At 40.7% G+C, this 18,385-nt stretch overlaps 1 protein-coding gene across 6 annotated transcripts in view; it reads left to right on the forward strand.

Moving 5' to 3' along the window:
- The window catches only part of VTI1A (vesicle transport through interaction with t-SNAREs 1A), a 382,025-nt gene that overhangs the window by 248,432 nt on the left and 115,208 nt on the right, over window positions 1–18,385 (forward strand). Inside the window, exon 9 of one of the 6 annotated variants that reach the window (XM_040254975.1) lies at window positions 16,281–16,566. The exons of 4 other annotated variants lie outside the window; for them this stretch is intronic. In XM_040254975.1, the coding sequence (XP_040110909.1) occupies window positions 16,281–16,284 (4 nt within the window). In that variant the 3' untranslated portion in view covers window positions 16,285–16,566. Of the gene's footprint in view, window positions 1–16,280; window positions 17,946–18,385 lie in introns of those variants that run through there. One more of the 6 variants, XM_040254977.1, reaches the window with a different exon arrangement.

Below are 18,385 nucleotides of genomic sequence, written 5' to 3' on the forward strand. Positions count from 1 at the left end.
AATTAAAAAAGAAGAAGAATATATATGATATATCCACTTCCAAAAGATATATGAATGATTTTAAACTGGTTTGCTGGTTTAATTTGTTTATCGCTTTGTTTCCTAACAAGAAAATAAAACAGCTACCTGAAATTTTTTTTATCTGTATTAGTATATGTGTATCTATTTTAAACTTTTTCTTTGCCCTGCCTGCATTGATAGCAAACTGATTTTTGTCTACTTTCATTCTTTTTAAAATTACATTCAGGGTTGTGTATTCCCATTTTAACATAAGATGATTCATTTGCTTTAGAAAGGAACCTTCCAGCAGCATTGTAGATACATAAGCTGATATATTTAGCAAATAATGTCAGAGAAACTTGAAAGCTGTTCTCTATCACATTGTACTGTCAGTATCTGAGTCCCGGTCCTCTAGAGCAGTGTTCTAGATACTTAAAAATTGATAAAAAAAAAAAACAACAAACAAACAGAAGCCTAGTAAAGACACAGATGTAGAGAACAAATGTATGGAACCCAGGGCAAAAGGCGGGGGAGGAATTGGGAAACTGGAATTGACACATATACACTACTGATCCTATGTATAAAGTAGATAACTGACGAGAACCTACTGTAGAGCACGGGGAACTCTACTCCATGCTCTGTAGTGCCCCACATGGGAAGGAAACCCAAAGAAGGCTGATACATGTATGCACAGAGCTGACTCACTTTGCTGTACAGTAGAAACTAAAGCGACATTGTAAAGTCACTGTGCTCCAATAAAAATTAGTCATTAAAACAGAATCCTAGCTGTAGCACAGTGCCCTAGATGGAGTAGTCACCCCAAGTCAGTGACCAGGTGGTTTATCGAGCCTCGGGATTCGTCTCATATGCTGGTGACTCTCCCAACACTGAACACTGCCTCAGCACAACAGGCGTGTCTTCTCCAAGTCCGCTTGTTGCCTTCCTACTCAAGGAGCGTTGCGCCAGTTTTTGCTTACTGTAGCAGGACACCACTAAGTTTATTGAAAACTACAGATGTAAATTCTTCGTAATGAAACCAAGACGGGAAAAAATAAGTCTAACTTCAGTTTGGTTTTTTTTTACCCCTAAGTTTAATCATTTATTGTGTTCGGTTAGAACAACACAGAACTATTGCTTAGCAACACTGGATTAGGCAGAAAATAATTTAAGCTCCCAAATGAGAAACATTTGTAATCAAATATGCTCTAACACTTGCTTTACCACATGGCTTAACACCCTTTTGCTCACACATGGTTAAACACATGTTTGAACTGGTGTTTTAACACCCATCTCACACATCTTTATGCCCTTTGTTCACATATGCTTAAACACATGCTCTGACACTCTGTGCTCTTACTGTTGAACACAGGCAGAGTATTGTCTTGGATCGCATTTTCTAAAGTTTCATTGGTTCGGAGCGTTCAGCCAAAGACACGTGTCCAGTAAAGTCACAGCTCTTTCTACAAGATGCCGTCTGCTGTTGCGTGCCTTCAGTCTGTCTGGAGCAGAGAATCCTCGCGGAGGTGACTGTGGCTATGGCCCTTCATATCTACCACACCCCCAAGTGATGGCCTTTTTGAGTATTTCAGCCCGTGTGTGACCTGTCACAAAAGTATTGTTTTTCACCCTGGCCTGTCTACTTGTATTTTTCCCAAACTACTACACTCTAAAGTCTTATTCAGAGCCAAATGTAGAATTCAGCTGGTTTTTTTTTTTTTTTTCTCTCTCTCTCTCTTACATCTTACTTGGCAACTTCAGCAAAGCTGAAAATATATGTACAGAAGTATGGTATTTGTGTTACAGAAATCTAAATATAATTGGGAAAAGTGTGGCCTTACCTTGCTCACATGAGTCTGATTTCTGGGATCCTCTCTCTTCTTTTTGTTTCTGTGACATCTGCCATCCTCTTAGGCAAGGTGACTGCCTCCTCTTTACTTTGACCTGCTACACGATGCCATTGGTGGATTCACAAAAGGTTGGCTCTTCTCCAAGAGAATAGGATTCTATGTGTGACATTCTATGTGGCTTAGAGTGTGGGTTTCTGAGCCAGACTGCTAGAGTTCAAATCAGCTTGTTTCCACATCTGAAAAATGGGAATAACAATACCTACTTTACTCAGTTGTAAGGATTAAATGATACAGTTTTTATAAATCACTCAGTGTCCAGCATGTAGGAAGTGCCCCCAAAGTACTATTTAATTACTCTTAATTCAAGTAAAATAAGTGACAATAACCTAAGTCTAAACAGTGCTCTGAGCTTCTCTGGTGGCTCACTGGTAAAGAATCCACCTGCCAGTGCAGGAGAAGCGGGTTCAATTCCAGGGTCGGGAAGATCCCCTTGAGAAGAAGGAAATGAGAAGCCACCTCCGTATTCTTGCCTGGAAATTCCATGGACAGAGGAGCTTGGCGGACTATAGTCAATGGGGTTGCAAAAAGTCTAGCAACTAAACAATAACAGCAACAACAAGCCCTGCCTACAGGTTATAAACTGTTTTTTCCATATCTTTCCACATCCCTATTGAGATGGATGTAAGCATGTCCCCCTTCCACAGAGAGGCAAACTAAGAACAAATACCTTAAGAACTCTGCCAGAAATTGCATAGCCAGCAAGTAGTAAGCTTGGCTGTTGACTGCTAGTCCCTTGACATCTAAAAGCAGTGTTTTCCCTAACAATGTTACAAAACCAAATCCGGTTAGATGTACACAGAATTACCAGAAATATCTCTTCCCATCACAGAGCTTACAGAGGAGGAAAGATACTGACAAATGAAAAGTAACTTCCATTTATTGAGAAATAGTTATGAGTCAGCATGTACTAGGCACTTTTTAGTAAATTGTCTCTCTTCATCTTTAGAGCAACCAATATGACAGCTGAGGAAACTAAGGTCTAAGAAGTATAATGAACATACCCAGAGTCAAGAACTAATAAGTAACAGAGCTAGAATTTCAACACAAGCCTAATTCCAAGTAAAACCAATACTTTTCAGTCATTACTCGTATTGGCTTTCAACCAACAACAATAAATGAGTTCACAGACAAATAACAGCTATAGTATAAGTCAGTTTTGAATGAAGTATGTTCTTCCTCTAATAATTCCTAATTATGCTGCTGTGTGATTGTTTCTTTCTTTTTTAACATTGTAGAATGGATAAACATAGCAAGAAATAAAAGTTACGGCTGTTGTATGAAAGCATCTGTAAATTAAATCCACATTTAGTCTGCACTCCCCACTTTGATGAAATGCAGGCCTATAAAATGGGCTGCCTGTCTAATCTTTATGGAAATGTTCCTTTATAGGTGCGTGCTAACTCGCTTTCAGTTCAGTTCAGTTACTCAGTCATGTCCAACTCTTTGCGACCCCATGAATCGCACACCAGGCCTCCCTGTCCATCACCAACTCCCAGAGTTCACTCAAACTCATGTCTATCGAGTCGGTGATGCCGTACAGCCATCTCATCCTCTGTCGTCCCTTTCTCCTCCTGCCCCCAATCCCTCCCAGCATCAGAGTCTTTTCCAATGAGTCAACTCTTCGCATGAGGTATCGAAAGTATTGGAGTTTCAGCTTTAGCATCATTCCTTCCAATGAACACCTAGGACTGATCTCCTTTAGAATGGACTGGTTGGATCTCCTTGCAGTCCAAGGGGCTCTCAAGAGTCTTCTCCAACACCACAGTTCAAAAGCATAAATTCTTCGGCACTCAGCTTTCTTCAGAGTCCAACTGTCACATCCATGCATGACCACTGGAAAAACCATACCCTTGACTAGACAGACCTTTGTTGGCAAAGTAATGTCTCTGCTTTTGAATATGCTATCTAGGTTGGTCATAACTTTCCTTCCAAGGAGTAAGCGTCCTTTAATTTCATGGCTGCACTTACCATCTGCAGTGTTTTTGGAGCCCCCAAAAATAAAGTCTGACACTGTTTCCACTGTTTCACCATCTATTTCCCATGAAGTGATGGGACCAGATGCCATGATCTTAGTTGTCTGAATGTTGAGCTTTAAGCCAACTTTTTCACTCTCCTCTTTCAGTTTCATCAAGAGGCTTTTTAGTTCCTCTTCACTTTCTGCCGTAAGGGTGGTGTCATCTGCATATCTGAAGTTACTGATATTTCTCCCAGCAATCTTGATTCCAGCTTGTGCTTCTTCCAGCCCAGTGTTTCTCATGATGTACTCTGCATATAAGTTAAATAAGCAGGGTGACAGTATACAGCCTTGACGTACTACTTTTCCTATTTGGAACCAGTCTGTTGCTCCATGTCCAGTTGTAACTATTGCTTCCTGACCTACATATAGATTTCTCAAGAGCTTTAGTTGTGTCCAACTCTTTGTGACCCTATGGACTGTAGCCTGCCAGGCTCCTCTGTCCAAGGGATTCTCCAGGCAAGAACACTGGAACAGGTTACACTTCCTTCTCCAGGGGATTTTCATGACCTAGGGATCGAACCCACCTCTCTTTATGTCTTCTGCATTCACAGGTGGGTTTTTTTTTTTACCACTGGTGCAACCTGGGAAGCCCTTTACAGGTAAATTGTGCTAACAGTTATCTGAACATAAGAATCATTTAAATTCTATGGATTTCAGGTCTAAAGGAATTTCAGTGGATGGTAAATTATTTGAAAATAAACTCTGTTTCATTGACTGGATTCTTGTTGTTGTTCAATTGCTAAGTCATGTCCAACTCTTTCCAACCCCATGGACTGCAGCATGCCAGGCTTCCCTGTCCTTCACTATTCCCCAGGGTTTGCTCAAATTCATGTCCATTGAGTCAGTGATGCTATCTAACCATCTTATCCTCTGATGCCCCCTTCTCCTTTTGCCTTCAATCTTTTCAAGCATCAGGGTCTTTTTCCAGTGAGTTAGTTCTTCACATCAGGGGGCCAAAGTATTGGAGCTTCAGCTTCCCAATGACTGGATCCTAGAAGGTCAGTGTTTAGGCATAAGGAATGTCAGTGTTGGCATAAAGAATGCCAACCTTGAGTTTGGTGAATTGGAAGGGCAGTTTTCATAGTCAAATGTTAGTAAACTCAAGGTATCACTTTAAAGATAACTTAAAGGTGACTGCAATCCTTGAGCTAACTTTCCATATTAAACTAGTTTGGACCCAGATGCAGAGACTAACGATCAGATCATTTAAGCACAGAATAAGACCAGCCGTGAATAGTAACACTTGGATGCCTGACTCATAGATGTGAGCAAGAATTAGTAATTGCTTTGAATGGTTGGAAGATCCCAGAGGAAAATTTGGGAAATTCTTCATTCCCTTTTGCCCTGTACACAGAATTCTTAGTACAAATACCTGGCAACATCAAAATACAGGTGCAGATTTGGAATATCTAAAGCCTCACTTTGGTTTCTTTGTTTTTCAACTGAATCTCATTCTATTGAGGTTCAAGATCAAATACTTGCATTTTAGTGTAACATTTGCCAAATTTCCAAACCTCTAAGCACAAAATCCTCAACCCTCCTTTCTTTGCTTGCCTGGAAATCTAGGTAGCACTGAGCCAAGAGCAGGAGTTAGGAAGTGAGATTACACTTGATTAGGAACAAAAAAAGTCCTATGTCCAGAAATGCAGATGTGCGCAGCAGTCCTAGGGGAATGTTGGTATTTGATCTCCTCATCTTAAAGGTTCATGTTCCCAAGGTTAAGAGATGCAGAGAGCCAACTTTTATTTGTAACTAATGCTGAAATTACTCTGGAGATTCTAGAAGTATTACATTACAAATCACTCAGCTTTGGAAATCCTACAGCTCATGAGTTACAAATATCACTGCGTGCGAGAAAGGGGCAATAAGTGAAGGACAGCATTCATAAGCTTAATTTATACCATAGCAGCATGATCATGAATATGCTGTATGAGAGTTTTCTTCTCAGGGAGAAAAAGAAAAGAGAGCCTAGGAAGTCCATGAGTCAAGACCCCAGCTAAAAGAACCAGGAAGTAAAGGCCTCCTTGTCTAGGGGAATCTGAGTGGGGGAGGGGGAGCCACAGTCAACTTGGGCAGCAATATCCTCCTTTTTCTAATATCTAACTTCATGACTTGGATCAGGTTGCTTATTTATTGAGTAAGGCTTCCATTTGGGTAAAAGGTAAAGTAGGTATTTACAAAATAATATCTTTTAACAAGCTTGGCACCAATGGCCATCTATGAAAGAGATAACATATAACAGTTCACCTCAAGAGGGGAACTTCAGTGGAACCAAATTCAGTATTAAAATCAAAAATAGTTAGAGACATTCATATATCACACTGTTGCCGGGGTGTTTTCTTTTAACCGTAATAAACTGTTTTCCTGTAATAGGCACTTGGCATTATCTGGTGTTAACTAATTGGACTTCCTTTTTGGCTTGACCTTTCTTATTTTAAACTAGATGGTGATCTAGTTCTTTGTATTTTCAATGATTTTAAGCCCAGTGACAAAGAAAAGATAGATAAATCTGTATCTTGGTTACAGGAGTAAATTATTGTAGGCAAAATTATACCTGTTGCACTTTTCACCATTAGAATCTACTACTGGGGGGGTGTGTGTGTGTGTTTTACTGTGAGGTTAATCTGCCCTTGCCATGAAATGTTTTCTTTAATAATTAAATGCACTTAAATCATCACACTTTGAGAAACATTTTTAGAGTGATTCTAAGGCATGACCTTAAAAAAGGGAGCTAGAATTTGGAGTACAATGCATAATTTATATAATTATATGGCTTCCCAGGTGGCACTCGTGGTAAAGAACCCACCTGCCAGTGCAGGAGACACAAGAGACACAGGTTTGGTCCCTGAGTCAGGGAGATCCCCTGGAGGAGAGAATGGCAACCCACTCCAGCGTTCTCACCTGCAGAATACCATGGACAGAGGATCCTGGCAGGCTACGGTCTATGGGGGCACAAAGTGTCAGACACGGCTGAGCAACTGAGCACGTACATACACGTATATAATTGATGTACAGCATGTAAATGTATGATATATTTTAAGTGAACAGTATATACATAATATTTCAGAAATAAAACACCCCACACATACCACCTACCTTACACTAATAAATGCATATTCAGGTTGTACCATTTGAACAGCTACTACTTCACTCATCCTCACTAGTGATATTTTTCAGATCTTGGATTTTGATAGATGCACTGTGGAATGTAGAAATAATCATCATTTAGGTAACTGAAAAGTAGCTTGCCAAAACTGATACAATGAATGTTATTCAAGATGTTCTGTCAAAATCCTTTCCAATTAGTGTTGAGGTCTTGAAGGGCCAGACTTGGCTTTTTATTAATATGTTCAGTTTATTAATGCATTTTTGATATATGCATTGCATGACTATCTAAAGCATCTCATGATATTGCACAATTATGGTGCTTTTAATTTGTTGTACCCAAGTTTATTCTCCAGTCTCATTTAAAATTCAAAATTACTTCATAGTTTCATAACTAATAACTCATTAGGAAGCTGTGCCAGGTACTTAAGGTTACCTCTAAGGCAATGCATATTTAACAATAAACTAGAGAAGTTCTTGACTACTTGACTGTCATTGACCAGTTTAAATATTTAAAGTTATCATCTGACCCTTTGTCTAACCACTTTTAGAAAATGAAACAGTTTGTGTATAAAACGTAGGAAAGGGAAGTCCTTTCACATAGTCTTTTCTAAAATGAAAACTAGCTATCCGTAATCAAAAACTTAGATAACACTTACATATGTGTGTGTGTATGTGTGTGTGTATATATATATATATATATGTACCATGCTGACCATGTATTATTATTAGAGATTAAAGTACCCATTTTTTCTTTTTTCTTGTTATTTTTTTGAAAAGACATAGAAATTTAAGCATGTCGTTCTACTGTGATCAGATTCAGAGTCGTTGTCAGTCACCTTAATAATTTGACATTCCTGTGTGTCTCTCTGTTATATATTAAAAAAGACAGCATTTGACTTGTTTCAGTTCCTCTCCAAATGATGAGAAATTGAGCATAGTTAAAAATTATAACGGTTCAACTCCTTGCTTATTGAGGTGTGTCCTACCTGCATTATTTAGACCTTGTCTCGAAATCTAATAAGTAGCTAAATGATAATTAAAAATAATCCAGCATAATGCTCTTCTTATAGTGGTGTGATTTAACTAATGTTTATTCAGTATCTGTGTGATAAAAATAGTTCTAGGTTCAGTAGGGACGCAAACCTGGGTGATGTGTAAGACACTTCATATAAGTCAGTGAGATAATTAAGGTCTCTTTTCTGATGCTGTCTTGTTTAGCATTCTTAGATTCAGGAGGACAGCACTTCTATCTAATTTAAATGAAAAGAGATTTTTTAGAGTGTGTATAGAATCCTTGGGGAAAATGGTAAAATTCTTTTGAATGCTACAGGCCAGCAGAAGAGACCAATCAGACTCTCCTGGGACTTCTCACTGCTGCAGTCTTACACTAAGTGGCACCCAGGGTACAGGAACCCCATTCCATAGTCCCTTCCAGAACTTTCTCAGCCAAATGCAAGCCCCTTCCCTACACACACACACTCTTAGAGAACTGCCTGTTACCTCCCATGCAAGTTCCTCATTGTTCCCATCCCATTGCCGAGTCTTGCACAGGCATCTGCCTTGCAGAACCTAGGCAATGCCTGAAAACTGGTTGCAAGAGAATCTCAAAAATGTAGTTCTTAGGTTTCTAGCCTTCACAGTCAAAGAAAGCTGTTAGAAGGGATTGGAAAGTGTATGCTCAGAACCCCTCAGGCACGTTCTGAAATAGTGATTCTTCAGCTGTGTTCCAAGGAATCCTAAAATTTTGCTTATGTACCTGAAGGTTGCCAAGGAGGAAGAGAAGACCAGACAGGCAGGACTCCTATCTGGAGCAGCTCCACCGTAATCTGGTCATCTGCTGGGGATGTCTATAGTCCTTTGAAAAAATTTTCTCTGAAAAAATAAGGTTTTCCCCCCACCCAAGTTTTGAAACTACTGCTGCCCCCCAATACAGGCAGACCTCAGAGATAATGTAGGTTTGGTTCTAGACCACCACAATAAAGAGACTCACCTGAATTTTTTGGTTTCCCAGTGCATATAAAAATTAGCTTCACACTATTCTGCAGTCTCCTCAGTGCACATCAGCATCAAGTCTTTAAAGAAATGTACATACTTAATTTAAAAATGCTTTATTGCTTAAACTTGCTAACCATCATCGGAGCCTTCAGCAAGTCATAATGGTAACCACAAAGATCACTAATCACAGTTTTCCTTAACAAATATAAAAATAATGAGAAAGCTTGAAATATCACAGGAATTGCCAAAATGGGACACAGACATGAATGAAGTGAGTAAATGTTGTTGGAAAATGGTACCAATAGACTTTTTTGCCACAAATCTTCAAATTGTATAAAAAAAAAAAAAAAAGACAACATCTGCGAAGCCCCCAAATGAGGTCTACTTCTATGCCGCGGCCTTCTGTCTACTGCTCTTCTTGTTAGGCAGGGCATCACAAATATAGTCTAGCATTTCTTTCCATCACAGTTCTATTTAACAGACCATCCGCACTTTCTTAAACAGTGAAAGTGAAATTGAAAGCCGCTCAGTTGTGTCCAACTCTTTGTGACCCCATGGTCTAGACAGTCCATGGAATTCTCCAGGCCAGAATACTGGAGTGGGTAGCCTTTCCCTTCTCCAGGGGATCTTCCCAACCCAGGGATCAAACCCAGGTCTCCCGCATTGCAGGCAGATTCTTTACCAGCTGAGCCACCAGGGAAGCCCTTCTTAGACAATATTTGAAAATAATTACAAATTATACTCTTTTCTCCCGTGTCTCATTAGGAGAAGGGCTGCTCACAGGCCCATTCATATTAGGGTTTTTAATGTAAATTCACCACCGCCTGAGAACATCTCAGAACATCTCAGCAGTGGAGGGCTATTCAGTCCGCATAGCCGTAGGGATGAAGAGACTGGACACTTTTAATTACTCCTCGGCTACTTTGTCTCATTGACTTCAAAAACAAAATTCGCAGTAACAGGAGACAGTGGTTCCATGGGTTAAATTAATCAACGTGTGCTAATTAAAGAACTGTTGAGCTCTGCCATTCCTGCCTGTTTTAGTCGGTAGAGAGCTCTTAGTCAGTCTTATCGACTTTGGTCTCTGTACTCCGACAATATTTTGTCATTCGAATTGAAGGGAGACAATCTCTGGCTTAAATGGAAGAGAGACAGCTATTCGCATATATTGGCCTTCATGAAGGGATTTTTTAAATCATCTTTTTCTTAACAGTACATTCTTGTTGGTTATCTCTTTTATATATAGCAGTATGTGCATGTCAGACCCAAACTTGGAAGTGTTTCTCTCTCCTCTTTCCCTCCAGGACATCCCCACCCCCCCACCCCCACCCCCACCCCCCGCCCCGCCATCCCATACTACTGATACATTTTGCTTTTCTCACTCTAAACTATAATTGTTTGCTTTACGACTGATAAACCCTAAAGAAACCTGGACTTTTGATACCAAGCCACTGCTTCTCCATCTCTCATGGGTTTTCAGAATAGCCTCACTTCACCTCTCCTTTCATGCAGCATCCATACCCAAACCCTCTCTGCTGCCCCAGAAGCATAGGCCGCCTGCTGCTGCTGCTGCTGCTGCTGCTGCTGCTAAGTCACCTCAGTCGTGGCCGACTCTGTGCGACCCCATAGACGGCAGCCCACCAGGCTCCCCCGTCCCTGGGATTCTCCAGGCAAGAACACTGGAGTGGGTTGCCATTTCCTTCTCCAATAGACCAGCTGCCTAGCATTTCTTTAAAGCGTCAGAAATTTTTATCCTGTACACAAGGCACTGTTTGCTCTGTTGTTCCCACTTGCTTAAAATAGACTTCAGAAGATTTTTGTTTTGCTATCTTTCCTATATTTTCTTATATTTAAAAAATGGTGAGTTTATTGAAGTATTTGTAGTACAAAAAACAGAGAAGAACCTACATATTTTTAAAATATTAATTTTAAAATATTAATTTCATATTTATTGTTGCATATCCTGATGCTTCCAAAAGGTATAAAGGACATATAAAATAAAACTCATTGTCTACTGTACCATTGCTAACATTTGAGAATGGATTCTTCCTCCCTTTTTTGTACATATTTTTGGTGGTATTGTTTAGTCACTCAATTGTGTCCAACTCTTTACAACCCAGTGGACAATAGCCCACCAGGCTCCTCTGTCCATGGGATTTTCCCAGGCAGGAATACTGGAGTGGGTTGCCATTTCCTTCTCCAGGGGATCTTCCCAACCCAGGGATCGAACCTGCGTATCTTACATTAGCAGACAAGTTCTTTACACTGAGCCACCTGGGAAGCCCATACATATTTTACCTACAAACAATTGAATATATTATTGGCATTTTAAGTTTTTGAAACCCATCTGTGGTTTACTGTTACTCCAAATAAAAAAATGTTAAGTTGTCATCCTCATTTGGAAGATGCTGTATTTTCACATAAAGAATATAAAATCTGCCAGAATTATTTGTCTCAGACTTAGCTTATGAAAGTGTGTTTGGTTCACATTTCTGCCTTTTCATTTTTTCTACTGTCAGCTGTAAAACATCAGATTAGAATTAGCTGCTGCAGTACTGGCTGCACTTTATTAAGTGTTTGATGGAATTTTTCTACTCTGTTCCCAGCGAAGTTTATTTAGGTAAAAGGTTGATAAAATTCTTTGTCCCAAAGAAAGTTTTTTTTTCTTTCTTGCCCATGAAGACAGTTCTTTCTCCAAGAGGTTAAACATGAAGAGCCATTTTCTCTCATATAAACAGATCTATCCTTCCACTGTGTTAAGCTGGGTTTGTAAAATACGTAATCTCAGATACAAATTAAAATAGTTCTGTAGTGTGTGTGTAGGGTATGTGTCTTACTTTGGGTGTGCCGACATACAAAAGAATCTAGAAACATTTGTATTTTTTGAAAGACTGGGCCTCTACCCTACTCTGATATGCAAAATCCATAGTTTATGCTTGGATGTATTTAAATAAGTTGAGTAACAGGTCTCTACATTGATTACGAGAGTGAATGTGAGCTTGAGAATATTTGTGTTAATGCCTCATTTTTTTTTCAAGTAAGACCCTGTGCATTCTTTACAGAGAGAACTATTTTCCTGAAAGTGATAAAAATGCAAACACTCATCTTTAATGTTTTATGTCATGTCAGCTACCTCTTTGATAGGATTCTTTGTTTTGGTTATTTTCCTTACCAGTGATAAGATAAGATCTAAAGGATATATTCTGCATACTGATCGAAGCATTTCGCAGTACTTTTGCCAGAAAAGTCCCTGAATATTCCAAGTAAGAATTAAAGAAAATTTTGCATGATATAGCATATTTAAAATATTTCCACTATTCAGTGGCCTAGTTTTTGATGGTCGAATGCACCAACAAGTGCTCTTCATCATATTTATACAAAAATTATGTTGTGTGTTTATATATACATATACATTCTGTAGCCTTTCCCACTTAGCAGTTTAATGTTTCTTACACAGTTTCTCTCATGGAGATGCAAAGAGCAATTCTGAGTTTGTGGGTAGAAATCCAGAACTAGCAAGTTTGTGCTGTCCCCACGGGTGTCCCTGGTGGCTCAGATGGTAAAAAAAAAAAATCTGCCGGCAATGCAGGAGACCTGGGTTCAATCCCTGGGTCAGGAAGATCCCCTGGAGGAAGGAATGAATACCCACTCCAGTATTCTTGCCTGGAGAATCCCATGGACAGAGGAGCCTGGCGGGCTGTAGTCCATGGGGTCACAAAAAGTTGGACACGACTGAACAATCACAACTTTCACTTTCATGGTTTCTAAACCATGGGCTTGTTGGCCCTCAAATTTCTCTAGTAAGTTTTATTTGAAATTAACCTTGGAGGAGGGGAGCAGGCAGGTAGACGAGAGGATCCCCCATCATTCCTGATCAGACCGTATACATCTCATGTATGACTCTTGAAAACACTGGAGACAGATACTTACACGGAGAAAGTGCTCGGTAACTATAGGCCCATGAGAATTTTCAACCCCTGACTTCAAGCTTCCAATTCTCCCACAGTTAACCTCCTTAAGTTTTATTTATTTAGTGATATTGTGAAGTAAGTTTGGAAATCGCTGGTGGCTTATATAAAAGCATGGAATGACCTTAGTTAGGTCGTTAAGCAATACATGGAGAGAGAGGTCAGTTCCAAGTTGAGGTTCATTCTTAGCTCATGCCATTGCCTGTTAGTTATTTTTTCCGGATCATTGCTTCCCTGGTAGCTCAGACAGTAAATCGTCTGCCTGCAATGCGAGAGACCCAGGTTCGATTCCTGGGTCGGAGAGATCCCCTGGAGAAGGAAATGGCAATCCACTCCAGCACTCTTGCCTGGAAAATCCCATGGACAGAGGAGCCTGATAGGCTATAGTCCATGGGGTCACAGAAAGTCAGACATGACTGAGCGACTTCACTTTCACTTTCTTTCTATGTAACTTTGGAGAAGGCGACAGCACCCCACTCCAGTACTCTTGCCTGGAAAATCCCATGGATGGAGGAGCCTGGTAGGCTGCAGTCCATAGCGTCGCAAAGAGTCAGACACAACTGAGCGACTTCACTTTCACTTTTCACTTTCCTGCATTGGAGAAGGAAATGGCAAGCCCCTCCAGTGTTCTTGCCTGGAGAATCCCAGGGACCGGGGGAGCCTGGTGGGCTGCCGTCTATGGGGTCGCACAGAGTCGGCCACGACTGAAGCGACTTAGCAGCAATGTAACTTACCTTGAAGAGTCTTGAGTGCTGCACCTGAGCTCTGTTTCCAGGACTTTCCTCAGCTTTGCTACTCTGTCCTCGTTGTTGTTCTTCTGTGTGTATGAAAAGGGGGACCTTGGTTTGGGAATAATATTATACTGTAAATCAAATTCTGCCTCAAAAGAACTCTTCCACAATTTTCTGCATTCTTGAACAGGTTACAAAATGTCACAATTCAGTAAGGCCAATTATTAGATTTTCATTTAATGGGCAGTTTTAATGTTCTCAGAGAATCTGAATAGTAATAGCATTTTAAACTACTGCATTCCATTTAAAGACTCACAACGAGTTCTTCTCTCTTTGAGTGTACCTTGTTATGTTTTTGGGTATCATTTAAATTCAGGCTCCCAATCTGTAGGAAAAATCAATGAGTTAATGAATAACCTCATTTTTAAAACTTTTCAAATATTTTATCCTAATTATAAGGCATATCTAGTGACATTAATTTGATGAAATCCCAAATCATCAGATTGTGCAGAATAGCCCTTACCAAGGAGTAATTTAGAACATTTTCAGTTTAACAAATGCACTGGTTTTTAGGACCAGATCATGGCTTTGCTTACTGTGAGAAAAACTTCCTACTGTTAAGGTTTGAGGTCCATGTCAGTATAGGTCAAACTTTGTGCTTTTTTTAATCTCATAGTTATGTTTGTTTGCCATGTTTTATTTAACCTATTAAATGAAAAGCGTTCCTGCTATAAATAATAATCACCCCTGATTTCTAGAGCAAATTCTTCTTGGTAAATCACTCCCACGTGCACTGTCCACCAGTTTGGTGAGCTTCAAGGTTACTCTCGGGCCCTACAGTGAGTAAACGGCCAAGCCAAGTCCAAGACCAGTGACCTTCCACACACAACTGGTGTAGTTTGTGTAAACCACCTCATATCCCGTGGGGAATAAGCCAGCAAAGTGATGACCGTTTAAGTCAGTTATTCTCTGCCGTGTTGTTCGCGGCTCATAGGCTGTCCTCTGGGACAGCAACAGAAAATGCACTCTCCGTAGAGATCATGCCTCCAGTCCATGAGAAACCCACACAGTAGGCGTCATCTCAGTCCTTCCTACTATCCAGATGCCTGTGTGGTTCTCTGTTTTAATCCTTGTCCCTCTTTATCCTCATCAATTCTGGGTCCATTCTCCAGCTGAAGATATTTCTGATGTTTACTCTCATGGAAGTAGAAATCACTCATAAGCCTTGGTTGATCAATCCTCCCAGCTGCCCAGTAAGATAAGTCTAGAGTAGGTAACACAAGCCCCTCACTACTCCTTCAACATTTTAATGAGTCACCGAATTAGTAACCAAACCTAAATCTCCTGGTTCTCAGGCTGCTTCTCTGTTCTTGACCTACCACCAGCCAGAAAGTGGTGGGTATTATGTTATATTCAGCTGGCCAGTCAGTAACTTAAATGTATTCTTGCATATTTCCTTTGATGGGACCAATACAGAAGCAACATGTATCTTTGGTAAAAGCTCACAGACTGTGGAGTTATAAAAATCAAAGTCTTCCCGGAAATGTTCATCTTCTTAATAATTCATCTGCTAGACCCACAACAGGACTCAATATCTGTGGACTAAATTATATAAATCCAACAAAAAGTATAATCCAAAGGGGAAGAAAGGAAAAAGAATAAGTGAGGGGAGAGGAGAAACTGAGTAGAGAGGCACTTCCCCTCCTAAAGAAGCTGTGCTTCATGCAGCACTTGGCTGGTAAAGAAAATCTGGCATCAGGACAGACTTGCCCCACCCCAGTTTTGCACTCATTTCACTTCCACCCCTCTACCGCCCCAAACACGAACCAGTTTGCTTCTGCTGCTAACGGAGGCTAGTGTCGGGTCAGGGCATTGTGCCTGCACAGCATCTCGTTGTGCTGCATGCAGATTTAATGGATTCAGACCATCAGGATATGCTCTCCTGTTGTGGCTTTTAAATTTGGAGTGACAGATGTTGAGCACCTGTAAACTTCAGTGGAGCAAAAGGTGCATCTAAGATGAAGAGGCCTCTACAACCAGGCCCAGATTGCGAGGTTCACCTTCTAGTCAACTCAGGAGTTCCACTGGACGCCTATCTCCTGTTCCTGATACAGGACCCATGTCCTACCTCCAGGAGCCTCTTTCCATGTTTCCCTGTCTACCTGACTTCACCTGGAATGGCCCCCACTGCCCATCCCATTCTGAACCTCTGGGTTCGGAGGCTGGGCTCCCGGTCCACATGGATGACCCCTTCCTCTCAAGCGCCTTTCTCTCTCTGACCACTGTGCGGCACTGGCCAGCCCCGTACAGCATTAGTACTCACTCACTACTTAAGCCTCTTAGGAATCCAGAAACCAGGCCTTTCCTCCTCAGCCTCAGAACTGGCAAACCTTGCGTATCATTTCTTCATCATTATTGCCATGATGGCTGTTGTTATCTTAGTTGCCGTGTTTTTGAAGAGCACCGCAATGCTAAGTGCTGTATAATCGTCATCTCATTTCATTTCACCCTCAGAGCAAACCTGTAAGGGAGGCATTATTATTTTCTTTTACAGATGAGGAAACTGAGGCTTAGCAAAGTTCAGTCACTTGCTCAAAGTCATACAACTATCAAGTCTCAGCCAGGATTGCAGCCAGTCACGTCCATCAGCCTTAAGAGCTCAGCTCTCCTTGTCCGAACCCTGATACCAGCTGGGTTCTCATCCTGCAGTCAGCCTCCAAGGAACCTAAGTAACTACATGTGGTCAAAGTGAAACATCTGTTTACAGATCAGACTATGCTTCTGTTAGTATGTTTCATTTAGAGTATCAGTGATGTTTTCAGTGATAAGCTAAGAGTTTTAAGAAAATATCTAAACCTATTTACCAGCTCCTTTCACTTAAATGAGGGGGGGGGGTGCAAAATGCTACTCCAGTAGCCCTGAACAACTCTTGTTCATATGCCAAAGTTGGCGTATGAAGTGATTTCCCAAGAGGTTGCTACCATAAGACCAGAGGCAAAAATGGCAGAAAAAGTCTTTGGCGCTCTCCATGTCCCTTGGTGCCCAACTCTTTCCCTCCATTCCTCCCACCCCAGCACTTTTGGTCACTTCTGATGGTCTGATTCTCCTCATTGTGACCCCCTCTGGTTCAATCTGTCCCATAAATGTAATCTCCAGTGAAAACGGCCCATGAGAGACAGTCTCCTGGAAGAGCACTCTGAGGAAGGGAAATCACACAAGACTTCATCTTGGGACATGACCAAGTTTTATAGGAGTAGAAATGGAAACTGTTAATACTGTGATTTGATTTTTTTTTTTTTTTTTTTTTGGTCACACCGGGTGGCATGTGGACTCCCAGATCCCTGACCAGGGATCAAACCTATACCCCCTGCATTGGGATCATGGACTTTTCACCATTAGACCACTAGTAACAGTTAATATTATTACTGTTAATAATAATAGTTATTATTGTTACTCTGGACTTTTACCTCTGCTTTGGACAGCCCACTGTTTTTCATGCTGTGTTGGATCTCTGACCAAATTCCTCATCATTCTGTGTCTTTCCCCTGCTTCACTTGTCTTCACAGTACATATCACTCCCTGGAATTGCATTATATACTTCTTGGTTTATTAACATCTCTTTACAGTATCTATAGAAAGTAAGCTCCATGAGAGCAGGAACTCTGCCTTGCTTGTTGCTGTAACCCTAGCATCTGCAAGAAGGTTTGGCACATAGTAGCTGCTGAATAAATATTTATCAAATGAAAGGATCAGCCACTTTTCATGCGTCTTCTGAGCAGGGCAGCTTTTACTTTTTAGCCCAGTTTTTGTCCAAAAGAACAAATTTAAGTAGCCATGAAACTTGTGATTTTACTGTAATTATTGCTTGAGAGGAGGTGATTTTTTTTTTCTTTAAAAGGCCAATTTCAACTTGACATACAGAAGACAGTTAAGTAAAATACTAGCTTAGGTGGTGCTCAGGTGCAGTAAAGTCAGGAAAATGGTATCTGAGTGTCAGGCAAACACTATGAGTCAGAAAACACTGATCTAACAAAATTCACCATTATATTAGTGGATATCCTTCACGGGAGTGAAAAATTGTATTGATCCACACAATTCATTTGAGCCAGCTTCTTCAGCCTCACGTCATGTGCACTGTGTACACGGTTCTCTTAGAATTATCTTTGATGTTGGGAATTATAAGTAATGTGCATAAAATTAAATCCAAAACACATCCCCATTTGAGTCTAAATGTTTGCTCTTTTAAAATGTGCCCATGACTTTAAAGTTTTAAAGATGTACCTGTGATTTTAAAGGATTAAACCCCAGGCATGTATTTTTTTTTAGTAATTTTTTTTAACCTTTTGGGTTCCATGATACCTGGTAATTTAGCATGTAATGATGGGGTAGGATCCAGAATATTCAAGAATAAATTGTATCATATTGTTGCTGCTGCTGCTACTGCTGCTAAGTTGCTTCAGTCGCGTCCAACTCTGTGCAACCCCATAGACGGCAGCCGACCAGGCTCCCCCGCCCCTGGGATTCTCCAGGCAAGAACACTGGAGTGGGTTGCCATTTCCTTCTCCAGTGCATGAAAGTGAAAAGTGAAGGGGAAGTCGCTCAGTCATGTCCAACTCTTAGCAACCCTATGGACTGCAGCCCACCAGACTCCTCCATCCA

This window comes from Oryx dammah, unplaced genomic scaffold (assembly GCF_014754425.2).
Source record: "Oryx dammah isolate SB20612 unplaced genomic scaffold, SCBI_Odam_1.1 HiC_scaffold_14, whole genome shotgun sequence".
NCBI lineage: Eukaryota > Metazoa > Chordata > Mammalia > Artiodactyla > Bovidae > Oryx > Oryx dammah.